The 26,773-nt window shown below is 41.4% G+C and overlaps 1 protein-coding gene and 1 long non-coding RNA gene across 8 annotated transcripts in view; one reads left to right on the top strand and one right to left on the bottom strand.

The window, feature by feature from the left end:
* Positions 1 to 218: 218 nt before the first annotated feature.
* Positions 219 to 26,773, top strand: part of LOC140481121 (52 kDa repressor of the inhibitor of the protein kinase-like) — a 39,440-nt gene continuing 12,885 nt past the window's right edge. For 5 of the 6 annotated variants that reach the window (XR_011961469.1, XR_011961468.1, XM_072576820.1 and 2 more), the window contains exons 1-4: positions 219 to 487; positions 19,186 to 19,306; positions 21,584 to 21,697; positions 21,806 to 21,842. Coding sequence is in view for 4 of the 6 variants with exons in the window: in XM_072576820.1 (XP_072432921.1) it covers positions 396 to 487; positions 19,186 to 19,306; positions 21,584 to 21,697; positions 21,806 to 21,842 (364 nt within the window). In the remaining 2 variants the exon portion in view is untranslated. Of the gene's footprint in view, positions 488 to 15,885; positions 16,116 to 19,185; positions 19,307 to 21,583; positions 21,698 to 21,805; positions 21,843 to 26,773 lie in introns of those variants that run through there. The other variant, XM_072576818.1, reaches the window with a different exon arrangement.
* Positions 3,611 to 16,295, bottom strand: LOC140481123 (uncharacterized). Of its 2 annotated transcripts, none has more exons than XR_011961470.1 (3): positions 16,085 to 16,295; positions 14,687 to 14,839; positions 3,611 to 8,083 (listed from the first exon to the last, which is right to left on the bottom strand). It is a non-coding gene; the product is annotated as an uncharacterized lncRNA (long non-coding RNA). The 2 variants fall into 2 exon arrangements; XR_011961471.1 differs by lacking the exon at positions 16,085 to 16,295 and adding an exon at positions 15,426 to 15,652.

Raw genomic sequence — 26,773 nt, 5'->3', positions numbered from 1 at the left:
ACTAGCTACCTAACAAAGGAGCAGCAATTCAAAAGCTTACACTTACAAATAAACCCGTTGGACTGTAACCTGGTGGTGTGATTTTTAACTTTGTCGATACCCACAATTTCCACATCCCGTGGATCCTTCGTTGCGTTTGCTGACACCGAGTAGCATGCGCAGTACAGCCCCCGGAAGGGAGGAGGCGTACCCGTGGTGTCACCAGGCATTGTGGGATACTGGAGGACCAGCGGCACTCTGCCAGGCTGCGTGCGTGCTGGCGTCACGGCAAGGCGCGTCAAAGCCCTCGGAGCTCTGGCGATTTTCAATCGTTCGGCGGCGGCCGAGCCTGTCGTCTTCCGCCGGAGGGAGAGAAACAAGCGTGCGAGAGGAGCAAAACAACTGATTTCGAGACGATGCCGAACTTCTGCGCGGCACCCAACTGCAGCAGGAAAAGCACCAACTGCCCAGACATCCCTTTCTTCAGGTTCCCCAAAGACCCCGAGAGGTGAGGCAGCCCCGTTACTGGAATGTTCTACCGATTGCACACAGTTAGGGAGCACAGGCATCATCTCCTTACTTCGGTGTGTACTCTTAATCACCCCGTGTTGCTATACTAATCGATGTGTCCCTTTGTTTGTTGTCTCCCTTCTGGGCCCACCCCCGCCAGCACCAACACCAAACATGTCGGATGGTGGCCAGTGCGCATGCTCCTGCTCCCCCCCCCCCTCCTCTTAAAGGGACACCCTCACTTTCCAGTTCTCATCATAGAGAATGTCCACAGTGTGGAAACAGGCCATTCGGCCCAACAAGTCCACACTAACCCTCAGTAGAGCATCCCACCCAGACCCATCCCTCCACCCTATCTCTTCTCTCCCCCACCCCACTCAAGATTTCTCTCAATTCCCTTACTGTATACAAACGCTGCCAACTCACTTGCCAGAGTGAGTCTTCTTGCTTTGTGATGATCTGTGCAAACCCATGCTTTACCCCCCACTGAGTCAACATCATAAGATGATTTTAGAGGGTTCTTGTGGCACAGCATTAGTGTTCTTTTCCCTGGCCCAGAAGGGCACGGTTTCAAGTACCATCTGACCTGGAGGTGTGTCGCAGCATGTCAGAACAGGTTAATTAGATTGAATGGTTAACAAGAAACTGTCATCCTTTCTTCGTCCCTTGTATACCTTCAAGGTACAGCTTGGAGCCATCAGTGTGGTCAAATGGGGTTTCACAGTGTGTGATCTGAATTCTGATCATTGTCGTGATGTTGGCAGTTGTGATCATCACCAACTTAGTGCATACTGCAAAGTCTGAGAGGGCTTTTGGCTGAAAAGATTGGAATTGTGGTTCCTGTTGTTTTGTATGAAATTACCAATTTTACATGCACAGCAAAGTAACACAAATGGCAAACAGTGGCCAGATCATCTGTTTCAGTGGATTTTTAAAAAAAATTACTTCATTGCTCTTTACATACAGTGCTCTTGCATCCTTCTGTTTGGAGCCTTTAGTTTAACAATTTCTCTGAAATATGACAAATCTGATAATGCCACAGTAAGATATGCCAGATTAAACTGGACTGAAGTTGCTGAAGTGGAGCGAGATCTGAGAGCCTTCTGATTCAGAAATGAAAGTGTGACCAGTGGGCTAGTAAACAAAAGAATTTTAGCATTGAGGAGTTGTCAGATTGGGAACTGATATAAATTAGCCATCAACAGGGTGATGAATCAATCAAACATGGTGCTAATTAAATATAAGTCACAAAGTTTTGGCTCAGGACAAAATCTGCTGCAGGACATATATGAATAGGAAGAGTTTGGAGGGATATGGGCCAGGTAATGGCAAATGGGACTAGATTGGGTTGGGATATCTGGTCAGCATGGACAGGTTGGACCGAAGGGTCTGTTTCCATGCTGTACAGCTCTATGACTCTATGACTGTTCATAAAATGTTAGTTAAGCTTCTGCCTCCCTTTTGACCAGACCTGGAAGAAAAAGCCAAATGATTATGACTCTATGAAGGAAATAAAGTACAAATTGGTAACAATAAGTCTCCTCTGATAATGGTCTGAGGAGATTGCAAGTGAGATGTGTGAAATATGGCCAAAAATATGAGATCTTTTTAAGAAATGTACCTGAGGCATCACCTGTCACTGCACAGTGCACTAGTACTTTAGAGGTGCAGGCCTTGGAGATTGAGCTCAAATCCCACCACAGCAGCTGGTCTGATTGAACTCAATAACTCTGGGATATAAAGCTAGTCTCAGAAATGGTGAGCGTAATACTATTATCATAAAATCAATTGTCATAAAAGCACATCTGGTTCACTACTGTGGGAAGGAAATTTGCAGTTTTTGCCTTATATAACTACATATGACTCTGTACACACAGCAATATGGTTGACTGTTAAATGTCCTGTGAAATGGTCTAGCAAGGCACTCTGATCAAAAACGATTAAGGTTGGGCAACAAATGCCAACCTTGTCAGTGACACGCGTGTTTCATGGTAAAGAAAATATCTTGTAGAATGTTAATATAAAACTGTACACAAGCCATTTGCCATATTACAAGAAAGGCATAGTCATAAATTACTTAAGTGACTGAAAGATTTTTCCTCCTTGTTGTTCTTCACCCTTTGAGACTGCAGAAGAATGGTGTCATCAACAATATCTATTCAGCTGGCTAGATCTATTCTTGTATAGCTCCATTCTTATCTAACTAAGCCATAGCTAGGGAATTATTTGCAGTGGTTTCACTTGCTACTGTGCCACCATTAACACTGTTTCCTTATGTATGCTAATGACACCAGCTGTACGTACAAAACACCTTCTTAAATCCTCCGCTGTTGCTAAATTATCAGATTGCTTATTTGGAATCCAGTGATAGATGGCCAAAAATTTCTAAAATGCTAATTTTTGTTTTTAAAATCTTTCTTTCCATGGTGCCATCCACCCCCTTACTGTATCTCATCCAATCCCATGACCTTCTGAGGAAGCTACATTCCTTTTAATCCTGGCTTCCTGTGCATTACAACCTCTCTTCCATTTTGGCTGTGCCTTCAAGTAACTCAATCCTGAACTATAGAATTCCCTCCCTACAGCTATGCCTCTCAATCTCATTTTATTCCTATAAGAGACACCTTGTCAGAATCTCCTTGTCAGGCATGTTTGTTACAGTGTGGCTTCCATTAAGCAAAAGCCTCTGAATTGGGTCTCTTTCATTTCTTGTTAAAAGAGAAAGCTGAACGGTGACCAAACATGATGAAGGATTTTAAGAGACTGACAGAAATAATATTCCCAGATGTAGGGAAAAACAAAACTAAAGGTCATTGACAGTTACCAAGAAATCCAGTTGGCAATTCAAAAGAAGCTTCTTTATCCAAAGTATGGTGAGAATATAGTGCTCTCTATTAGATGGTGTGATGAGAGTGTGTGGTATAAATGTAAGTAAGGGAGAAGGAAATGCAAGGTTATGTAATGACACAGCAGTGAACCCTAATGCTAATTAAATCAAACATGTAGAAAAGCTTAGGTAAAAACAAGGTTTCCAGCATCTGCAGTCCTTGTTTTTACCACATAGAAAAGCTTACCTCGTCTTGTAATCTGTTAAAGTATGAGTGACAGAGAACTTCCCAAATTTCACTATTTAAAGAAAAATATAAAGTTTATTCTTTAACTCTAAAAGTGAACATTAAACAACAACTATTTACAACTCTAAGCCTCCTTTCTCTTAAAGATCTGTTACCTACCTCCAACTCTATAACACTATACTGATCCCATTAAAATTGCATCAACAAAAACACCCAGCGATTTGGTGTCAGTGTATGTCGTCTTCCAGCTGGAGATCTCCCTGGGTCATCTTTGATGTTTTGCTGCAAGCTGTTTCCTATGAAAAATGTACCATTTGATAGTCAATGTTTTGAATAGCAGTCTCTCTCTAGATGGCAGATTGTCGCACTGTCTGGCTAACTCTCCAAAATGCCAGCTTCTTTTATACCCCGAACATCGGATCGTCTCATTGGTTCGATGTTGTCAAAACAGTAAAATACAAATTTGATTGGGTTTTAATATCCTGGGGCATAATTTAACCTGATTAGTTAAATTCAAACTATTGTGAACATAGCAGCCAAATGTTACATATTTTCAATTTTCCATTACACTCTGAGACTGCTAGTCAGTCACATAAAGGGTGCCTGCAAACTGTCACTGTCAAAACAACCTTTCACTCTCACTTAAAGGTACGGTACAGGCCTTCAACTTCATAACAGTTATGATGATGGAATTGGATGAGGAAAGACAAGAGGATACTGTGATGACAAATAAATGGTGACATAAATTGATTAAGCCAAATTATTCGTTATTATGCTGCATTGCTATGTCAGAAATGTATGGGGTAGAATCAGGCTATTCAGCCCAACTAGTTTATACTCTCTGGGAAAAACCATTCAGCAGCATTCATCAAACTTCATCAACAAGATAATTTTCTTGCTTCCCTTAAACACCTTTTTGCTGTTTGCCTTGAATGCTCCTTCTGGCAGTCGAATGATTGTCAATGCAAAAACTAGCTTTCAATATAAACTCAGTGGCTGAAAGTAAGATATTAGAATTTTTTCAGTCATTTAGGATGAAGCGTATGATTGAGGATTAGGATTGTAAAAATTAAGCGCTGTCAGACTGGAAGCTTTTTTATAGATTAGCAGGCACCAGGCCAATTAGTGAATGAAATTGATTGAATTAAGATCTGAACAAAAAAAAGTTGAATAACTACAAATTCATGCAGCATGGAAGATGGTAGACTAGACATAACAAACTAGGAATGAGGGTTTCAGCATCACAGGAGCTGAAGAAGGGATCTAGCTAAGTGATGTTACAGTGATGGCAATAGGAACTCTTTAATGATCTTGAGGGCATTTGGTCAGAACTGAAACCAAGTTTGCAAACAGTCTGGTTCAGGCTCAGACAGTTGCCAGTGAGAGGGCTGAAGGTGATATTTAGGAAATGGCGTTTGCAACAGGATCAAAAATGATGCCTTCTTTCTTCCCAAAATATTTGTTTGAAGGACGTTTCTGCTCATCAGGACAGGTACAATAGTGGCATCTATCCCTCAGTGTGGAAAATTGTCCATGTATGTCCTGTATACAAAAACACCAAATTCAAACAACCCTGGAATGTGTCATCACCAAGTAGCACCTGCACAGTGATAACCACTTCACTGACATCCAGTTTGAATTCCACCAGGATCATGGAAGATGATCTTGACCTTATACTCTTGACCTTATTACAGCCTTAGTTCAAGCATAGATAAAAGAACTGAATTCCAGAGGTGAGATTAGAGTGGCTAACCTTGACATCAAGGTCTCATTAGATTGTGTGTGGCAATAAAGAACCCTGGCAAAACTGTCGTCAATAGGAATTGGAGGGGTTGGGGGATCTCTGCTGATTGGTGTCATATCAGGTAAATAGGAAAGTAGTTGTACTTAAAGTCATAGAGATGTACGGTATGGAAACAGACCATTTGGTCGAACTTGCCGACCAGTCTACTCCCATTTGCCAGCACTTGGCCCATATCCCTCTAAACTCTTCCTATTCATGTATCCATCCAGACGTCTTTTAAATGTTGTAATTGTACCAGTCTCCTCCATTGCCTCTGGCAGCTTGTTCCATATATACACCACTCTTTGTGTGCAAAAGTTTCCCCTTAGGTCCCTTTAAACTCTTTCCCCTCCATAAATCTATGCACTCTAGTTTTGGACTCCCCCACCCAGGGAAAAGACCTTGTCTATTTACCCTATCCATGCCCCTCATGATCTTATAAACCTCTATAAGGCCAGCCCTCAGCCTCTGATGCTCCAGGGAAAAACTGTTTGTTGGAAGTCAGTTATCTCTGATGCAGGACGTTTTTGCACGAATTCTTCAGGGTAGTTTTTTTTCAGTCCACCTACTTGGAGAAGTTACACACTTGTAGAACAGGTAGGACTTGAATCTAGACCTCCTGGACCAGAGATAGAAACACTACCATTGTGCCACAAGAGCCCTTAGTTCCTCAGGGTAGAGTCCTAGGCCCAATCGTCTTCAGCTGCTTCATCAATGACCTTCCCTCCATCATAAGGCCAGAAGTAGGGATGTTCATAATGTTCAGCACCATTCATAACTCCTCAGGAACTGAAGCTGCACTTGAAAATTGAATGTAAGACTTGGGCTCAAAAGTGGTAAGTAACATTTGTGCCACAGAAACGCCAGGCAATGACCATCTCAAATAAGAGACAATCTAACCATCTCTACTTGACACTCAATAGCATTACCATCACTGAATCGCACACTACTAACATCCTGGAGGTTACCATTGACCAGAAACTCAAATAGACTAGCCATATAAATACAAGGGCAAATCAGAGGCTAGGAATACTGCAGGGAGTAACTCATCTCCTGACTCCAAAATCCTTCTCACTGTATACAAGGCACAAGTAAGTTGTGTGATAGGATACTCCCCACTTATCTGGATGAGCGCAGCTCTAACAACACTCAGGAAACTTGAAACTATCAGGAGAAACAGCCTGTTTGATTAGCACTGCATTGACAAGCAGCCACTGTTTCTGCCTTTGACACTTAGCTGCAGTTTGTATGCTGCAGAAATTCACTGAAGATACTTCGGAAGCATCTTGGAAGCCCACAAACATTTCCATCTGGAAGGACAATGGCAGCAGATACATTGGAACACCATCACCTGCAGGTTCTCCTCCAAGACATTCACAATCCTAAATTGGAAATATATCACTGTTCCTCCAGTGTTGCCAGGTCAAAATCCTGGAATTCCCTCCCTAGCTGCTTTTTTTTTTATGTAACATCCTCCATGACTTCCAGATGCACCAAAAGCATTTTACAGTAATTTTGAAATTAGCCAATGCTGAAATGTCAGGAAATGAGTGGCCAATCTGTACACACTGAAGTTTTACAAAAAATAATTAAATGTATAACCAGATAATCTTTAGTTCATGTTGGTAAAGGAATAATTATTACCAAGGAACCCAGGAAGAGTTCCTCTGTTCTTCAAATGGTGGCTGTTCTTACACCCTGCTTCCGCGACATCCTAGTACACTGCCCAAAGCCTCCTCACACTTCTTAACACCCTGTAATGACAGAGGATGTAACACTTGCCCTTTCCCTCCTGCATCTTCACTGTTTAAAGCCCCAAACATTCCTTGTATATTTTGTGCCTTTGTAACCAGTGTGGCCTTGTGATTCAAGGTTTGGGGAGTAATGACTGCCCAGGATTGCAATGTCCATGCACCACAAGTTGTTGATTAAAAAGCAAACCCCTCTACCCTTTGTTTTACCCGAGGACACTGTGTGCGGTCCATACAATGGATAGAAAAACCATCAGCCTGAAGTGCGCAGTTGGGAATGGATGGGTTGACCAGGTTTCTGTGTGCAGCAATCCTGCAATTCGTACTGGAAGCTGATCTGTGATCTGAGTTCGTTCATCTTGTTCTCCAGACAATGTATGTTTGCCAGGAGTAAGCTAGGAAGGGAGGTCTTGAAACTGCGTAGTCTCAGTCTTACTAGCAGGCCGGCACACGTACCCAGATTTCTTGCAGGGTTCTTACATTTGGGTGGTCTGGTGGAGTGGATTCTGACTCCTTCCAGTTAAGTGATCCACCCTAGGAGCCTCTGGACCAGGTAGGTTGCAGTTTGGTATATTTTTGCAGAGGGTCTGCTTAGGACCCAGTGTAGCAGGTAATTTCCTGTGTGGTTTTTTTTACCAGAGGGAATGTGCTTAAGACCCAGTAGAGAAGGTAAGTTTCTGCTTCTGTTCTGATTTGTCCAGTTAGTTCCTGGTTTCAGTTGCTGCCAACTTATTGCTTCAGCTCCAGCCACTTTTTTAGCAGAGGTGTTTGGGCTGCCCTCCAGGTAAGTTCTGATAAATTTCATGTCAGGTAGGTGTCTTATGGGGCCAGGAACATTTTGTGTTGGTTCTGTTGCCTGGGGCGGTCTCCCGGATCCCTTAGTTTCCCGGCAGGCTGCCTCAGGGTGGTCAAATGGGTCGTGGATACCACGTGGTCTGCTGCCTTCATCCAATAAGCTGGCTTTGAGGATCGGAGGAGCTTCAAGCCTGTGAATATAGATAAAACAGAGGTATAAGTAATTTTTAAAAGGATGCTATTAAGTTTAGAGCGTAGAACAATTGTAGGAAATAGGAAACTTAGATCTGCATGCAGGAGCTCGCAAGGAGTCTACCATATCCGGCACCGTCTTGCTTCAGTGCCTGTGTATCTTAGAGAGAACAGCAGTGCCTGTTACAAAGATTTATTTGGAAGTACTAGTTTCCAAATAAACCTGTTGGACTATAACCTGGTGTTGTTTGGACCCGGTCCAATATCGGCACCTCCACATAATGTACACAAGACCTCATTGTGAGCAGTAAGTTCAAGTACATTCCTTGTAGAAGGACGCACTGGTTACAAAGGCCCGACAATATCTCCTCTTCCTCAGGCAGCTGAGGAAATTTGACATGACAGCGAATACCCTTGTCAACTTTTATAGGTGTACCATTGAGAGCAATCTGTTTCACTACCTGTTATGGCAACTGTACCATTCAAGATCGGAGATGGTTACAGAGAGTGGTGAACTCGGCCTGGACAATCACAAAGGCCAACCTCCCATCTATAGTATCTATCTACCAGGCTCACTGTCGAGGAAAGGCTACCAGCATTCTTAAAGATCCATCTCACCCTGGCAATGTTTTTCTACAACCTCCACCATTGGGGAGAAGGTATAGAAGCCTGAACACACGCACCAGCTGGTTTTGTAACAGTTTCTACCCTACTGTTGTTAGAATACTGAATGGACTCACATACTCTTAACATTCGTCTGTACCTGTGTTTTTGTTTTTGTCGCTGTTTACCTATTATTTACTATCTATGCTACTTAACTCTGTGATCTGCCTGTATTGCTTGCAAGACAAAGCTTTTCACTGCCTCAGTACGCATGACAATAAATTCAATGCAAATTCAAATTCAATTCAAATGACATCTTTCAATTTAGTCTTTTCCTTTCAGTGCTCACAACGAGGTCTTGTGTACATTATGTGGGCGTGCCGATATTGGACTGGGGTGGGCAAAGTTAAAAATCGAACCACACCAGGTTATAGTCCAGTAGGTTTATTTGGAAGCTAGTACTTCCAATTAAATCTGTTTGATTATAACCTGGTATTGTGTGATTTTTAACTTTGTCCTGTATATTAGTGAGACCAAATGCAGACTGGATGACTACTTTGACGAAACAACTCGAATTTGACTGTAAAAATTGCCCCAACCTTCCGGTTGTTTGCGATGTCAATAAATCATCTTATTCCCATATTGACACTTTTGTCTTGGGTATGCTACAATGCTTCAGTTAAGCTCAATATAAGTTGGAGGAACATCATCTCATTTTCCATTTAGGAACTTTACAATGTTCAGTAGTCAATTTCAAGTTCTGCATCTGTAGTTCATTACAATAACCAATCCCCCCCCACCCTGTTGCTCCTCTATCACCATTAGCACTCCCTTTGTCTTTTGATCAGAGTACCCTCACTTTCTGATCCACCCATTCCTCTGCTTCCCCTATGTCAACAGCATAAAAACCACCACTGTGCAGCCCCTTCCAGTTCTGAAGAAGAGTCATATTAGACTTCAAACATTAACTTTCTTTACAGATGTGCCAAACTTGCTGATTTTCACATATCAGAATCTGCAGTATTTTCCTTTTCTCTATGCAAGTCTCTAATTAGAGTCATGCAGCATAGAGACTGACCCTTTGGTCAAACTCGTCCATGCTGACCAAGTTTCCCAAATTAAACTAGTCCCATTTGTCTGTGTTTGGCCCATATTCCTCTAAAGCTTTTCTATTCTTGTACTTATCCAAATATATTTTAAATGTTGTAATTGTATCTGCAGGTAATTGTACATTCAGGTGAATTGGCCTTGCTAAATTGCCCATAGGATAGGTGCATTAGTCAGAGGGAAATGACTCTGGGTGGGTTACTCTTCGGAGGGTTGGTGTGGACTTTTTGGGCCAAAGGGCCTGCTTCCACACAGTAGGGTATCTAATCTAATCTACCACTTCCTCTGGCAGATCATTCCATGTCCGCAGCACACTCTGTCTGGAAAAAGTTGTCCCTTGGATCCTTTTTAAATCTTACTTGCCTTAAAAACATGTCCCCTAGTTTTGAGCTCCCCTACCCAAGGAGTTATTCACCTCATCTATACTCCTCATGATTTTATAAAGCCTTATAAGGTCACCCTTAGATTCCAGCCTCTCCTTATAACTCAAACCCTCCAGTCCCAGTTACATTCTTATAAATCTTTTCTGAATCCTCTCCAACTTAATGATGCCCTTCCTATAGCAGGGTGACCAGAACTGTAAACAGTATTCCAAAAGCGGCTTCACCAAAGTCTTTTACAATTGCATGATGTCCAAACTCTTGCCTCATTGCTCAGACCATTGAGTACAAACATGCCAAATGCCTTCTTTACTACCCTGTCTACCTAATTTCTGATGAAGGCTTTTGCTCGAAACATTGATTTTCCTGCTTCTTGGATGCTGCCTGACCTGCTGTGCTGTTCCAGCACCACACACTCTAATCTCCAGTACTCACTTTAGCCTTCTCTGAAAGTCGCGTCACAGGTAGACAGGGTAGTAAAGACATACGTACCTGAATTCTAGGTCTCTCTGTTTGACAATACTCATGGCCCTACTATACAAGATCTGCCCCTTTTTTTTGTTGCTACCAAAATGCAAGACCTCGTATTTATCCAAATTAAACACCATCTCACATTCCTCAGCCCATTGGCCTTTGTTGTTCTTACCAATGTGTAAAACGATCTCTGTCCTCTCGCTCTCCCTTTTGATAATGTGCTGCAACCAATCTGAGCCATCCTTGATCTTGGCATCAGAGAGGCACACAACATCCTGAATCCTTACGGCCACATCTGTGCCCCTGACTGGAGAGTTCCCTATAACAATTATTCTTTTAAACCTTGACAAACCCCGCTTAACAGAAGATTCATTCTTGGTAACCAAGATCTGGCTGCCACTGCTATTTTTCTCTGAGAGGCTATCCCTGCCAACAGTACTCAAAACTGAATCTGTTCGAGAGGGATAGCCACAGGAGACTCCTGCACTACCTTCCTACAGTCACCCAACCTTCTGACTGAACCTGCAGTGTGATTATCTCTCTAAAGCTCAGTTTGGGTTAATTATGTTTCAATCAAGTCTGGAGTAAGGTTTTGAAGCTTGAGGATCTTCAAGTCTGAGTTGAGGTGGAATCTGAATTGCAGACATTGCACCACATTAGGGAATAGGAAAGGTTTCCTTTCTTTTTCACTTGTGATACATGGGAATCGCTGGTTGGACCAGCATTTACTGCCTGGCTCTAGTTCCCCTTGAGTAAGTCATGGCGAGTGTGCTGCCTTGAACGTGCATTACGTGTGCTGTAATTAGACCCACAATGCTGTTAAGGAGGAAATTCCAGGATTTTGACCTAGCAACACTGAAAAAATGGTGATATATCTCCAAGTCAGGAGGGAAACTTGCAGGTGGTGATCCCATGTATCTGCTACTCTTGTCCTTCTAGATGTTAATAATTGTGGATGTGGAAGCTACTTTTTAAGGATCTTTGCATTTCTGCGGGCATCTTGTAGATGGTAAAGCAGTTTAGATAGGCATTGCAGCTACTGAATATTGATGGTGAGACAGTGGATATGATGCCAATCAAGTGGGTTGCATTGTCCTGGATGGAGTTAATCTTGAATGTTTTTGGAGCTGTTGGAGCTGCCCCCATCCAGGCAAGTGGGGAATATGCCATCACTCTCCTCATTTGTGCACTTGCTCCTCAACAGGCTTTGAGGAGTCAGGAGATGAGTTACTCGCTGCAATATTCCTAACCGTGGTATAGTGTGCACGAACATGCACCACGGACACACACACACACACACACTGACAGGGACACCAGCATACCAGAAATTTGAGAGAGTTGGGGTACAGAGATGAGTGTAATGGCCATCACTAAGCTGGAAGGTCTGAGGGTGGGTAAATCACCTCAACCAGACGGACTATACCTCTGAGTTCTGATGGAGCTAGGAAAAGATTGTAGAGCCATTGGTGATCTTTCAGGAATCACTGGAATCAGAAGGTGTCAAAGATCTGGAAATGGCTAATGTAACACCCCTGTATTACATTAGAAGAGAAGGAGACAGAAGACAGGAGAATATAAGTCAGTTAGCCTGACCTCAATCATTGGTATGCATTTAGAGTCTATTATTAAGGAAGAGATTGTGAAGTACTTGGAAGTCCATGGTAAAGTAGGGCTGAGTTAGCACGGCTTTGTCAAGGGGAGGTCATTCCTGTCAGGACACATTTGTTACAATTCTTTGAGGAGATAGTGAGCAAGTTAGACAAAGGGGAGCCAGTGGACATGATGTGTTTGGATTTCCAGAGGCCTTTGACAAAGTGCAACACAGGAAGCTGCTAAATAAGATTAAAAGTCCATGGTCTTGGGTACTGGCAAGGATGGAATTGGCTGACTGGCAGACAACAGAAGAGGGATAAAGCAGTGTTTTTCAGGATGGCATCCCGTGATTAGTAGAGTTCTGCAGGAGTCCTTGCTGGACCACATCTATTTACGTTATACATTAACAATCTGGATGAAGGAACTGGGGGCCTTCTTGTGAAGTTTGCACATGACACAAAGTTGGTGGAGGGACAAGTAGTGCTGAGGAAGCAGAGAGGCTGCAAAAGGATTTAGACAGGCTAAGAGACTGGGCAGAGAAGTGGCAGGTGGAATACAATGTGGGAAAATGAGGTTTTGCATTGTGGAAGGAAAAATAGAGGTGTCAGGCGTATTTTCTGAACAGGGAAAGAGTTCAAAAATTTGAAGCACAGAGGGATTTAGGAGTCCTAGTTGAGGATTCTCTGAAGTTTAACATGCAAGTTCAGTTGGCAATTATGAATGCGTACGCAATATTAGCTTCATTTCAGGAGGGCTAGAATATATGGCAGAGATGTACTTCTGAAGTTGTTTAAGGTTCTGGTCAGCCTGCATTTGGAATATTATGAGCAGTTTTGGGCCCCATACCTAAAGAAGGATGTTCTGGCCTATGAAGGTGTTCAGAGGAGGTTTACAGGAATGATCCCAAGATGAAGAGCTTGTTGTATGAGTAGCAGTTGAAGACTTTGTGTCTGTACTTAGAGTCATAGAGATGTACAGCATGGAAACAGACCCTTCGGTCCAATCCGTCCATGCCGACCAGATATCCCATCCCACTTAATGGAGCTTTAGAAGGATCAAGGGTATATCATTGAAATATGCAGAATATTGAAAGGCCTGGATAGAGAGAACATGAAGAAGATGTCTCCACTAGTAGGAGAGATTAGGTTCTTTTTCTTGAGATTCTTATAAACCTGATGCAACTACAATATGCCAACGTCTGTGAACAGCCAAACTTTTATTAAGCAAGTACAAGCTTTGGAGGATCACTTAGTATCTTTGCAATGCTTGCAAAGTGTGGCAAGAGGAGCTCTCTCTCTGAACAAAGGAACAGTCCTCCCTTTATACAAAATCTTTACATCAAAGTCACCTAGAACTCTGTGGAACTCATTGCTGCTGAGGGCTGTGGAGGCCAAGTCACTGAGTGTATTTAAGACAGGTAGATAGTTTTCTCAACCCCATTCTCCTCATAATGCTTGATCCCCTTAAGCAAGAGCCTATCAGCTATGATTGAATAGCGGAGCAGACAAATGGCTTAATGATGGGCCAAATGGCCTACTTCTGCTCCTATATTGTATGGTTGTGTAAGGGAGGCAGATTCACTTGTACCATTCTTTGAAACATTGGAAATAGGAGCAGGAATAGGCTTTGGGCTCCTAGACCCCGCTCATCATTCAACACAATTGTGGCTGATTATCTTAATGCCCTATTTCTGCACAGTACTCATATCGAAGTTTGTGAGAAGATTTGTAGCTCGTGCGCATTGTTGTGGTTCTGTTCGCCAAGCTGGGAATTTGTGTTGCAGACCTTTCGTCCCCTGTCTAGGTGACATCCTCAGTGCTTGGGAGCCTCCTGTGAAGCGCTTCTGTGATCTTTCCTCCGGCATTTGTAGTGGTTTGAATCTGTCGCTTCCGGTTGTCAGTTCCAGCTGTCCGTTGCAGTGGCTGGTATATTTGGTCCAGGTCGATGTGCTTATTGATTAAATCTGTGGATGAGTGCCATGCCCCTAGGAATTCCCTGGCTGTTCTCTGTTTGGCTTGTCCTATAATAGTAGTGTTGTACCAGTCGAAATCCTGTTGCTTGTCATCTACGTGTGTCGCTACTAAGGATAGCTGGTCGTGTCGTTTCATAGCTACTTGGTGTTCATTGTTTGTTTCATATTCCTCCTCGCTGATTCCACAATCCACTTGCACTTTGGAAGAAGCTCTTCCTGATATCCTTTGATTTTACTTCAAATTTTTTAACCGGATTGAACAATTTGTTTTCATTGAGTTTTTTATCTACTGGTTGGATGTGAAAACTTGAACTACACTATTCTGAAAATTTCTCCTTTTCCAGATAAAAGCCCAGCTTCCTAAACTTTCCCTTATAATGTCTTAATCACTTTTCTCACTAAACCTTTAAAATGCCAACACATACACCACTTATTGACGAGGTTGCCCTTCAGGAAACAGGTTTGACACTTACTGTGATGAAGACATTATGCTCGGAACTTCGACTGTCTTGCTCCTTGGATGCTGCCTGACCGGCTGTGCTTTTCCAGCACCACACTCTGATCTCCAGCATCTGCAGTCCTCACTTTCTCCCATGTAATAGCATGTATGCTATTTTTCAAAGGGCCTTTAGTATAGGAGTAAAGGCATTGTTAGAGTGCCCTTTGAAGATTATTAATGCACTAGTTGGCAAGTGGGTCGGCTTGATTTATGGAAATCCAAAACATGGGGACACAGTTGGGGCCAGATATTTATTTAAACATTCTGAGTGAAGTGATTTATTATGAATATCTGGAATTCTTTACTGCAGAGGGTTGTGAATACGGCGTCATTGAATATATTTAATACTGATATTAACAGATTTTTGGTGTCTCAAAGAATTGACATATTGAGGAGAGTTGAGTTGACATCATGATTGATCACGATTGTATTAAGTAGCAGAAGAGGTTAGCTAATCTTAATGGACTATGCCTTTTCAGATAATTTAACTTATTTAATAATTGTTTATTTTGAGTCCAATTGAAAATCTTTCGTTCACTACAAAAATATGAGTGCTTTTAAAATCAGACAGATTGATGTCAGGTAGTACCACTATTTTCTTGTTCCCTATTCTACAGTTTCTTTTGTGTCTCTGGAGACATGAGTGAATATATGTTTTATGTTCTGATTCCTTCTTGTCCTCCCAGAACAAAAGTAGATATTTTCTAATTTACCTGTTCGGGAATGTTGATACATGCTGGTGGAATTTAACCCAGGCCTCCTGATTCAGAGGTTGGGACACTACTACAGCACCGCAAAAGCGTCTCTCCCATCATAAAAGTAGCAGTGTTCCCCACGTTTTTAAATTGGAGTAATTTGGAAGATTTTTGAAGATGGTTCGAATCTCCTGATGGCCTCGGAGCTGACACTTGCCTGCAGCATTCTGCCTGTGCAATTTATATTTTCTAAATCAATCGATTCAGAGATATTATTGCACACCTCTGGATCAGGTGGGACTTATCCCCCTGGTCTCACGACCAATACGTCACCAACAGCCTCTCCAGATGGGCAGTATCCTGAGAGCTCTGATAGCTGGAAACTTAATGAGTTACTATTATTGTATCTGAATGTGTGGTTTTTTTTGGCGCGTTGGCGCGGCGCATTGTGGTCTAGCGGAGGTCCCATCTTGACCTCCCAAGCCGCATCTGTAACAGAGCAACCCTGTGCCAGTGGAAGAGGCGTTGTTGCTTCAGAGGAAGGGGGTGGGGCAGGAGGGATAGTCCCTGCTTTTTCCAAACAAAAGGGAAGATAAATAAATCCAATCTATACGAAATGCCGAATTTTTGCGCGGCTCCGAACTGTAGCCGCGGGAGCACCAATTACCCGGACTTACCTTTTTTCAGGTTTCCTAGAGACCGCGAGAGGTGAGCACTCGATATTTTATCAATCTGTTCTGTCTTCAATTAAAAACGACTCCTCTTCGTGAAACGCTTTGCTGCCACCCCCACCTCCCCCGAGGTCGCGCAGATGTTGGCCCGGAGCTTTCGAGGGAGGCCGATGTTGACCCAAAATTTAACCTCAGGCTTGTGCTTCCACTTCCCGTCGCTAGGCCCCCGCCGACTAGGGTGGGCGCATGCGCAAAACCTGCTTCACTCTCTGGAGCCTCTTAACAATGTGCATCATTAATATGATTCATTGAATAGAATAGAATCCCTACACTGCGGAAACAGGCCCAGCAGGTCCACACTGACCCTCCGAAGAATAACCCATAGGAAGAGTTTAGATAGATATGGACCAAATGCTGGCAAATGGTACTAGACTTTTCAGGATATTGTGTCAGCATGGATGAGGTCGGCTGAAGGGTCTGTTTTGGTGCTGTACATCTCTATGACTCTGACAGTGTTCGGGTCTCTGTGTTAATAGTCTAACGATAACACCACGAGGCCATTGTCTGCTTTGCTTCTACTCCTTTCACTCTAGCAATGATTCCTGTGTCTCATTCATTCTTTGAAGTCCACTAACTAAATGAGTGACACAACTAATGCACCTATATTACACATCCCTGAGCCCTATTGGTAATTTAGCATGGCCAATTCACTTAACCTGCACATGTTTGGACTGTGGGAGGAAATCCACGCAGGGACGTGGAGAAATTGCAAACTCCTCACAGACAGTCGTCCAAGGCTGCGGATCCCTGATGCTGTGAAGCACGAAGCAGCAGTGCTAAATTGCTCTATCCATGTGGTCGCTCGGCTCTCTCTCTCTCTCTCTCTCTCTCTCTCTCTCTCTCCCTCTCCCCCTCACACGCTCTTCCCTGCCCACTCATTTATCGAAAATGTCGCCATCTCCACCACCAGATGCTGCCTGGCTTGCTATGCTCTTTCAGCCTCCTTGTCAACCCATCTCTAATTTTCCTCTCTCATTCTATGCTTCCACTGCCTTCCCTATTCTCTTCTATTATAGAGTCATATAGATGTACAGCATGGAAACAGACCCTTCTGTCCAACCCAACCCAATCTAGTCCCACCTGCCAGCACCCAGTCCATATACTTCTAAACCCTTCCTATTCATATACCCATCCAAATGTTGCAGTTGTACCAGCCTCTGGCATCCTCATTCCATACACGTGCCACCCTCTGCATGAAAAGGTTGCCCCTTAGGTCTCTTTTATATCTTTCCCCTCTCACCCTAAACCTCTGCCCTCTAGTTCTGGACTCCCCCACCCCAGGGAAAAGACTTTGTCTATTTATCCTATCCATGCCCCGCATGATTTTGTAAACCTATATAAAGTATGAATGCTAGCTTTTTGTGATTTCATCCATGAGGATCCTGAAGTCCTTCTGTACATCTTGCATTTGATAAGGAGTCTATCAAAGGAATTTACCACTAAAATTATGATCCTCTTTGCAGTGCAGCATGTTTTGTCTCATTTGTTGTCATTGCCTCACTTTAGATGAGTTGTGTTTTCTTGCTTGTTTCCACTGTAGTGCTCCATTTTTAACTACCTAATAGATCTTTTTATACTACAGAATTGGGCTGAATAAGGAATAAGTATTAAGTTTCTTCAAGGAGATGGTTATAAATTTGTTCGGGAAGAGGCCAATATCAATTTAACCTTTTTGTTACAACACTGTTTAAAACTATTTTTGAGAAGATTTATAGCTGAGGTTGGGCTAAGTATGTTAGTTAGCTCGCTGAGCTTTTGTTTTCAGACATTTCGTTACCATACTAGGTAACATCAGTGAGAATCACCCATGAAGCGCTGGTGGGTATGTCCTGCCTCTCTTATTACTTCAACGAGCAACATCACACTGCAGCACCCAAGAACTACAAAATGAAACTACAGAAGAAAAGTATCTATACAAGGTTTTCATGAAAAACAGATACCCAGTAAACGCAATCCGCCAAATCTTCAGAAATAAGCCCAAACAAGCAGACACGACGCAACCAAAATCTATAGCACATTATGTAACATCAAAGGTATATCAGAAATGACTTCCTGTCCACTCATACCTTGTGGCATCATGGTAGCCCACAAATCTTCCAAATACACTTAAACTGCGGCTAATGAAACTAAAGGATCCATTAGATACTACCAACAAATCCAATCTCATTTACAAGATACCATGCAAGAACTGTAAAAAACACTACGTTGCCAAACAAGCAGGAAATTTTCCATCAGGATACACGCACACCAACTAGCCACCAAAGACATGACCCACTATCACTAATTTCCATACATATAGACAAACAAGGGCACCACCTTGATTGGGAAAACACACATGTTCTAGGACAGGCAAAACAGATACGCACAAGAATTCTTAGAGGCATGACACTCTAACCAGAGCTCCATCAATAAACACATTGATTTAGATCCTGTTGACCTTCCCTTGGAGGGGAAAAATAAACCAGAAATGAAATCACCCACCTTAAGAAACCAAGACCTATAAATAGAGAGGCAGAACATACCAACAGCAATTTACTGGAGACTCTGATGATGTTACTTAGTCATGGTGACGAAACGTTTGAAAACAAATCTTCCAGCTCAGTGAGCTAGCTAACTTATTGTGTAAAAACCCCAAGACTGTAGGCAGACAAATATTGATGCTTGTTTTGGATTGTATAAATCCTGAAGGTGCTTTCACCTTCAGTAAGTTGCTGATTTCTGCAATAGGGAGTGAAATAGAAGGGCAAAACTTTACAGTAGAACCAGTAAGAAATTTTTCAGTCTTAGCTAAACCAAATTAGCTTCATGCAACGCTGACGTCTTCCACTTCAAAGTACCGAGGCACTGTTTTGAAAAGATTTTCTTTTGCTGGAAAAGTAATTGGCAATAAACCTATAACATCATACTCATTATGACAGAGAGACACCATTTGGCCCATTGGGTTTATGCATTTCTTTCTCACGACAAAAATATAATCTGTCTGAAATGCAATCTGTTGTATCAAATGTTGGGTCATAACAGTCATTATTTTTCTTCTATTGATGTAGGTGTCAGAAATGGGTAGAGAACTGTCGGCGAGCAGACTTGGAAAATAGGTCCGCTGAGCAGCTTCACAAACAGTACAGACTCTGTGCAAGACACTTTGAACAATCCTTGATATGCACAAATGTAAGTTGGAATTCTCTGTATATTCCACATCAAGCTGTTAGAGATAATAAGAAATGGCCATTTGGATTTGTTCTATGCATCTCACCAACCAAGTCCCAGCCCACTTCTTGTTATAACTAAGATGTGTATTGCTCAACCTTTTGAACTTCCAGCAAAGTAAACTCCTCTGTAAGGTCACAAATTTGAACAAAAATCAGACAGTACTGCAGTGTTCCTCAACAGTCATATACTTAATTGACATTTGTCTCTACCTCTGGGCTGTACAGTTTTTGTAGGGTAGCCCATTCAACTTGTCAAGCCTACTCTTCATTCCATTGAATCATATCTGCTGCAATATGTACCTTGACTCTACTTATTCACTTAGTTCAATGTTCTTTGATATGTTTACCCAATAAAACAAGCATCCCATCCTAATATATTTCTGACATTCTAACCATGAATGCTGTGTTTTGTAACTTGGGCACTCATTTCATTGTAGATGTTGCTGCTACCCTTGCTCAAATTGCAGAAACGTAAACAAAACAAAGAATAAAGTAGAAGAGGAAAATAGAAGGGGTGAGGGGTGCACGTAGAGAAACAAAACTGAGGCAGAGAGACACTGTGTGGGTACAAGAGAGCAAAGGTTGTCAGGGCGGGATGGTGTGAAAATGACTAAAAACAAAAATGTGCTTTTTAAATTTTATGGACTTTCTTCCAATACGTAAATTGACATTTTTGAAACCTGTTTTTAGGCTAATTCTATTTCCTCATTTCAGTGACCAGTTTTTCAAAAACAAAAAATTATCCCCAGCCCTTGCGTGTAGAGAGTTGGTTGGTTTCAGTCTATGAAAACTGAGATAGTTCCCCAGTGGCTTTTTGAGCAAACTGAGTGTGAAACTAAATCATACAGTACCAGGTTAACTTCAGTCCTTGCCTTGTGATAGGAATGCTGCTGTTGGCTTTATCAAGGAGGGAGAACGTTCTGGTCAACAATCTTGCCTGTGGTTAAAATACTATGACCCTGCTGGAAGGTTTTGTACTTTTTCTCATCAGACATTTTCAATTAGGAATCGAGGGATTACTGCATGAGAAAAGACAGAGGTCAGTCTTATTTGCCTTCCATCACCCTGTGATGTTAATAGCAGTAATGTTTAATCAACCTCTATAAACTAGTTTGCAATAGGCCCAGCAATGAGACAACAAAATTCTCAACCTTTGAAGAGCTTTCAGAAGTGCAGGAGCAAAGTCATCTTTCCATCCAAGCCTGAGACATTTGTGTTCAAGTTAACCATGTACAATATTATGATGATTATTCTGAACAATGTCAATCTAAGCTGCATTTAAATGAATCGATGTTTACTGCTTCTCTACCTCCCAAGCTAGCAAGTATATGTTCTGACAAAGAGTCATTGGACTTAGAACATTAACACTGTTTTTTCTCTACCAATGGTGCCAAACTGGCTGAGTTTCTGCTTGCTGTCTTTGTTTCACAAATTCAACATTTACAGTTCTTAGTTTTTATTAAGTATAATAGATTGGTTGCTTACTCACTGAAGCATTCTTGTCTCTGGCTTTGTTTATAATTTGAGTGCCATACCGTCTGTTTGTACTGTCCTGAACAAAATAAAGAAGCTTTGGGCTATATTCTCTATTTGCTGTTAAATCTTAAAAGCAGCAATCTTAACGTCTCTTGGGCTTCCTTTCTCAAGTGGCAACATAAACAAATTGAATAGTCTTCACAAGCTGAGTAGTATACCCTCTAAGTCAGTGTAGTTATTCTCCTCTGTGTTGTCTCCAGAGGTGCAGTATTATTACTAAACTAGCAAGAACTGCACACTGAATTTGAAGTGATATTAAATTGCAAGCTTAGTTTGCAATTTCACTTGAATATTAGCTTTTATTTTAATGTATCCAGCATCCTAATTGCATTTATATAAAAGGTAAAATACAGTAGAAGCGGGAAATCTGAAAAATAAAACACATCTGGGAAAACTCAACAGGTCAGGTGAAAGGTTACCAACATGAAATGTTAAGTCTTTTCTCTCCACAGGTGCTGCTGACTTCCTGAATTATACAGGTTTTATTTTAATTTGCTGTACACATTCATGAGGTGGCCTATGACTGTCAAATATTACGTACGACTTAGTGTCTGGCTGTAACATTATGAACTGGCTGAATAAGCTAGAGGCTATGAGGCAGCAACAGAGAAACTGTAAATGGGTAAATTTGAGTTAGAAAGCAATTTGATATCAACAGTAAAGCATGTAACATTATTTGAAATTATAAACTTGTTTCCAGAGCCCTTACAGAACCGTTCTTAAGGATAATGCCGTGCCAACTTTGTTTGACTTAACGAGCCATCTCAATAAACCTGAAGGCAAACACAGAAAGCACAAGAGAATAAAAGACCTGGTAAATTTACTTCATTACAATAATTGTCGCTTTTTTCCTCCTTTTGTGAACCTCAGGATATGTTAAGATAATATAAAGCCTTTTCCTTTTCTTTTCTTCTTGTTATAGACTGAGGAAGATTTATTGAGAGTGAAGGCACCAAGAAGTAAGTAGCTCCATCACACGTAAAGTATGTAACCCTGAAAATAGTATGAACTGATCATATGTTTTCTAACATATATTCCTGGAGCTTTAATTTTTAGTAGGCTGACTAACCAGACATATGTTTGATCTGGAAGGTGTTATTTCAGCATTAAAATGATTTCACAAATGTTTGTAGAAATATTCTTTCATAAATATCTCAATTGCTTAAACGATGGCGAGTGACTATAATGTAAAAATGGCACCTTAGAAAATGCCTTGTGTGTACATCCTCTATAGGAATACAGATAATGCATGTAAAATGATTAGGAAATTTATGACTGAAAGCGAAGTGTGCAAGAAAATAAATTTTTAAAAACCTATATCTTGCATCAGAAAATGTCAAAGCAATTAAAGGTTATGACATGGGAACAAATGAAAGAACCAAGTGCCCAGAGATTGGTAACTGCTGATTCTGAAAGGAAAAAGATATGCCTGAAGGAAAATGATGAGACCTTCAAGCTTAGGGTAAGAAGAGAACTAGTTGATTTGGAGAAAGAGGATCACGAGATCAGGAGGTGGATTTCTTGCATAAGCTGGGTTTGTGGCGAAGAAAGGCTAAATGCTAGAGTAAATGTTTGTTTTACATCGAGTTGAACATGAGTGAACAACGTGGAGTTGCTAAAGGAAAAGATTTAAGTCTTGGGCCAAGAGAAACTATGGTCTCAGTTTTGGTGGGGAGAACATTTAAAGTCTAAGTTTGTTCTGAAAAGTAACTAGGATAGCTTGACAAACCCACAAAGTTGGAATCCAACCAACAGAATTAAGGTGAAGTCTATGCTGGTAGAGAGACAGAAAGGAGATTGGCTAATAATAAGAGCACTGAATATGAGGAAGAATGATTAATAATGCAAGTTGTCAAATGCAGATGTCATGATAATATTCAGGCCAAAACTGAAGGAGTTGTATCTGGTTGGAAATAACCTAGAGAGAGAGAGAATTTTGTGCAAGTGATGGAAATAATGAGACTGAAGGAAGGTGAGAGTAGTGATAAAATGGTCAGCCAAAGTCTTTTGTCAACAAGCCCGTTTGCAGAAAGATTACAAGATTGAATGTGCATCTCAGGTTGTTTATTTTTAATTTGTTCTTGAGATCTGAGTGTTATGGGCTAATGTAGTACTTACTGCTGTTGCCTACGAGATCTGATGCTTAGCTTCCTGGAACTGTTGCAATTGCAAAGGCATATCCACAGAGCTGTTCGGAAGGGCGGTTCATGTCTCTATGACAAGTAAAGGAACAACGATTACAGCCTTTAAGTCAGAATGGTGTGTAACTTGCCTGCACGTTCTTCGCTGAGCCAGTCACCATCCTGACTTGGAAAATTATCAGCATTCCTTTTGTATCACTAGGTCAAAATCCTGGAGCTCCTTACCGAACAGCTTTGTGGATGTACCTACCCTAAGTGAGCTTTAGTTTAAGAAAGCAGCTTGTCACCACCTGTTCAAGGGCAGCTACGGATGAGTGATTAATGATGGCTCAATCAGCAAAGCCCATGATCCAGGCATAAAACAAATCTTTGGCCCAACCACAATCTCATTTTAAGGAATTTCTAATTATTTTGGGATCTATTTGCTTTTGATATTTGAAAACTACAATCCACACTAGATCTGAAACAACATTAAACTCTTACCTGTTGTGGTGACCGTTTGGTACTTCAGTGACACCAGTTCTAATTTATATAAATCCTCTGAGTAGCCAATTTCTTATGCTAAATTGCCCGTAGTGTTAGGTAAGGGGTAGATGTAGATGTAGGGGTATGGGTGGGTTGCGCTTCGGCGGGGCAGTGCGGACTTGTTGGGCCGAAGGGCCTGTTTCCACACTGTAAGTAATCTAATCTAATGTTATCGTATAAATTTCTTCATATCTATACCAAATTTACCTACCTTCTTGTATGATCATAGCTGGTGTTACCACAGGTCAAGCTAGATCCCAGAATGAAATCTGGCATAGTTGATCACAACACAAACATTGAAGGCTACTCTCTTTAACAGTCAAAGAGAAGTTTAATATATCAACGAAATACAAATAAAGTAAACCCAGCTATGGTATCTATATATAGCAGATTAAAAGATTTCAAAACACAGCGCAAAACTAAGTCTCGTTCACTTTTCATCTGTACCAGTACTGTGAGCTATGAAGCCTTTTCAGAGCTTAGATTTCCTCAGTCTTTTAATAATCTGTTGAGTTTTAATCAAATACTCCTGTTGTGGAAAGTAAACAAACAGCTTTTAATTATGGTAGTTTATTTCTTTAACTGGTCTGAATGATATCCTTTTTGTAGGAGAGACTATGCTTCAGATCCTGGTCAGGCCACCTTTGAATTGCACCCAAAACACTTCTGAATTCATCCTAGATTCTGCAGCTCAATATTTTCTCTCTCCTGTTGTAAAGCTGTACAATATAAACAAACTTCCGTGAACACTTCAGGACACCTTGCAATCATCTGCAATCTGAAGCATATTGTTTTAAAAATGTGATTCTAGAAAGAGTGACCTAGTTAATTTTAAATCACTTTACAAAATTAGATTAACACCCATGTTCCACCAGTGTGAATAGTTGCTAAAATATATCATGTGCATTACCAAGCAGCAAAAAAATTACTGGAGCCCAGGAACTGCAGAAATATCATTGATGTTTTCCAGAAATCTGAAGCTGATACAATAATTTTTATCATCCTAGTCTAACTCTTCTTTCACAATGTATGGGTACCATTCTCTTAGGTACTTGCTGTACTCTGATTCAGTGATATGTAAGCAATCCGTTTTAGCCTGTTTATCCCCAATATATGTTGGTCTTCACTGGCACAAAAACAAAATGGGAAAGGTGGCCTAACCATGGCTAACAAGGTAAATTAAGGATAGTATCTCATCCAAGAAAATGACATATAAATTGGACAAAAGAAAACGGTAGTTGTGTGGATAGAGAGCAGTTTAGATTCAGCAAAGGAGGATAAAGGGATTGAATAAGAGGGTGGAAATTAGTGGAGGGGCGATTGGGTTCAAGAGCCTCAAGGTTATGTTGCAGCTCTGTAGAACCCAGGTTACACCACACTTGGACTATTGTGTTCAGTTCTGATTGCCTCATTTTATGAAGCACGTGGAAGCTTCAGAGAGGGGACAGAGAAGATTTACCAGGATGCTGTCTGGACTAGAGGCCATGGTCTTATGAAGAAAGGTTGAGGAGGCTAGGGCTTTTCTCATTGGAGCGAAGAAGGATGAGAGGTGACTTGATAGAGGGGTACAAAATGATGAGAAGCATAGTTAGAGTGGATAGCCAGAGATCTTTTCCCAGGATGGAAATGGCTATCACAAGGGGACATAATTTTAAGGTGATTGGAGGAAGGTTTAAGGGAAATGTCAGAGGTAGGTTCTGTATTCAGAGTAATGGATACATGGAATGCACTACCAGCAGTGTTAGCAGACTCCGATACATTAAGGACATTTAAGCGACTCTTCAATTGGCACATGGGAGATAGTAAATGAAAGGTATGTAGGTTAGTCTGATCTTATAGTAGCAATGTCAAAGGCTGAAGGGCCTCTACTGTTCTAGAGTACTAGAGTAAGATTGTGGAAAAGATACAGAATCTTTTACAAGCAAGTTGAATGTAAGTGAAGGGCAGAAAATTAATGAAGACAAATGTAGGTCTCATCACAGACACGGAAGTTATAATAGGGAACAAAGAACGTCAGACCAACTAAATACTTTAGACAATAGACAATAGGTGCAGGAGTAGGCCATTCTGCCCTTTGAGCCTGCACCACCATTCAATATGATTATGGCTGATCATCCTTAATCAGTATCCTGTTACTGCCTTATCTCCATAACCCTTGATTCCACAATCCTTGAGAGCTCTATCCAACTCTTTCTTAAATGAATCCAGAGACTGGGCCTCCACTGCTCTCTGGGGCAGAGCATTCCACTCTCTGGGTGAAGAAATTTCTCCACATCTCTGTCCTAAATGGTCTACCGCATATTTTTAAGCTGTGTCCTCTGGTTCGGCACTCACCCATCAGCGGAAACGTGTTTCCTGCCTCCAGAGTGTCCAATCCTTTAATAATCTTATATGTCTCAATCAGATCCCCTCTCAGTCTTCTAAACTCAAGGGTACACAAGCCCAGTCACTCCAGTCTTTCAGTGTAAGGTAATCCTGCCATTCCAAGAATTGACCTCGTGAACCTACACTGCACTCCCTCAATAGCCAGAATGTCTTTCCTCAAATTTGGAGACCAGAACTGCACACAGTACTCCAGGTGTGGTCTCACCAGGGCCAACACATAGTTAGTTTTGCCTTCAAAGGATACAAATAATGCTCTAAAAATGTTGGGGAATCCCGGGTTTCGAGAGAGGGAGGAACCGAAGGAAATCAGTATTGATAGGGAAGTGGTTTATGGAAAATTGAAATGATTGAATCCTGATTTACAAACTTAGGCACAATAATCTACACTCTAAAGTACTTAAGAAAGTGACTGTTGAAATAGTGTCTGTGTTGGTGGTCATCTATCAAGCTTCTATAAACTCTGGAGTAGTTCCTATGGATTGCAGAGTAGCTAATGTAGCCCTCCTGTCTAAAAAGGAAGTAGAAAGAAAATGGAGTTATAGACCAGGTAGCCTGACATCAGTAGTGTGAAAAAAATCCATTCAACAAGATTTAATAGTACAGCACTTGGGAAACAGTGACAGGATTGGATAAATGGATTTACAAAAGAGAAATCATTCTCAATGCATCTCCTGGAAAGTTTCAAAGATGTAATTAGTTGATTTGATAAAGAGGGAGCTAGTGGATGTGATTTATTTGGACTTTCAGAAGGTGTTCGATAAAGTCTGAAATAAGAGATTAATGTGTAAAACTGAAGTGTATCAGATTGGGGATAGTGTACTGATATCGATACAGAAGTG

Source organism: Chiloscyllium punctatum, chromosome 9, assembly GCF_047496795.1.
Source record: "Chiloscyllium punctatum isolate Juve2018m chromosome 9, sChiPun1.3, whole genome shotgun sequence".
NCBI lineage: Eukaryota > Metazoa > Chordata > Chondrichthyes > Orectolobiformes > Hemiscylliidae > Chiloscyllium > Chiloscyllium punctatum.
Note: the sequence above shows the minus strand (reverse complement) of the source record. Positions and strands in the feature narration are given on the sequence as shown.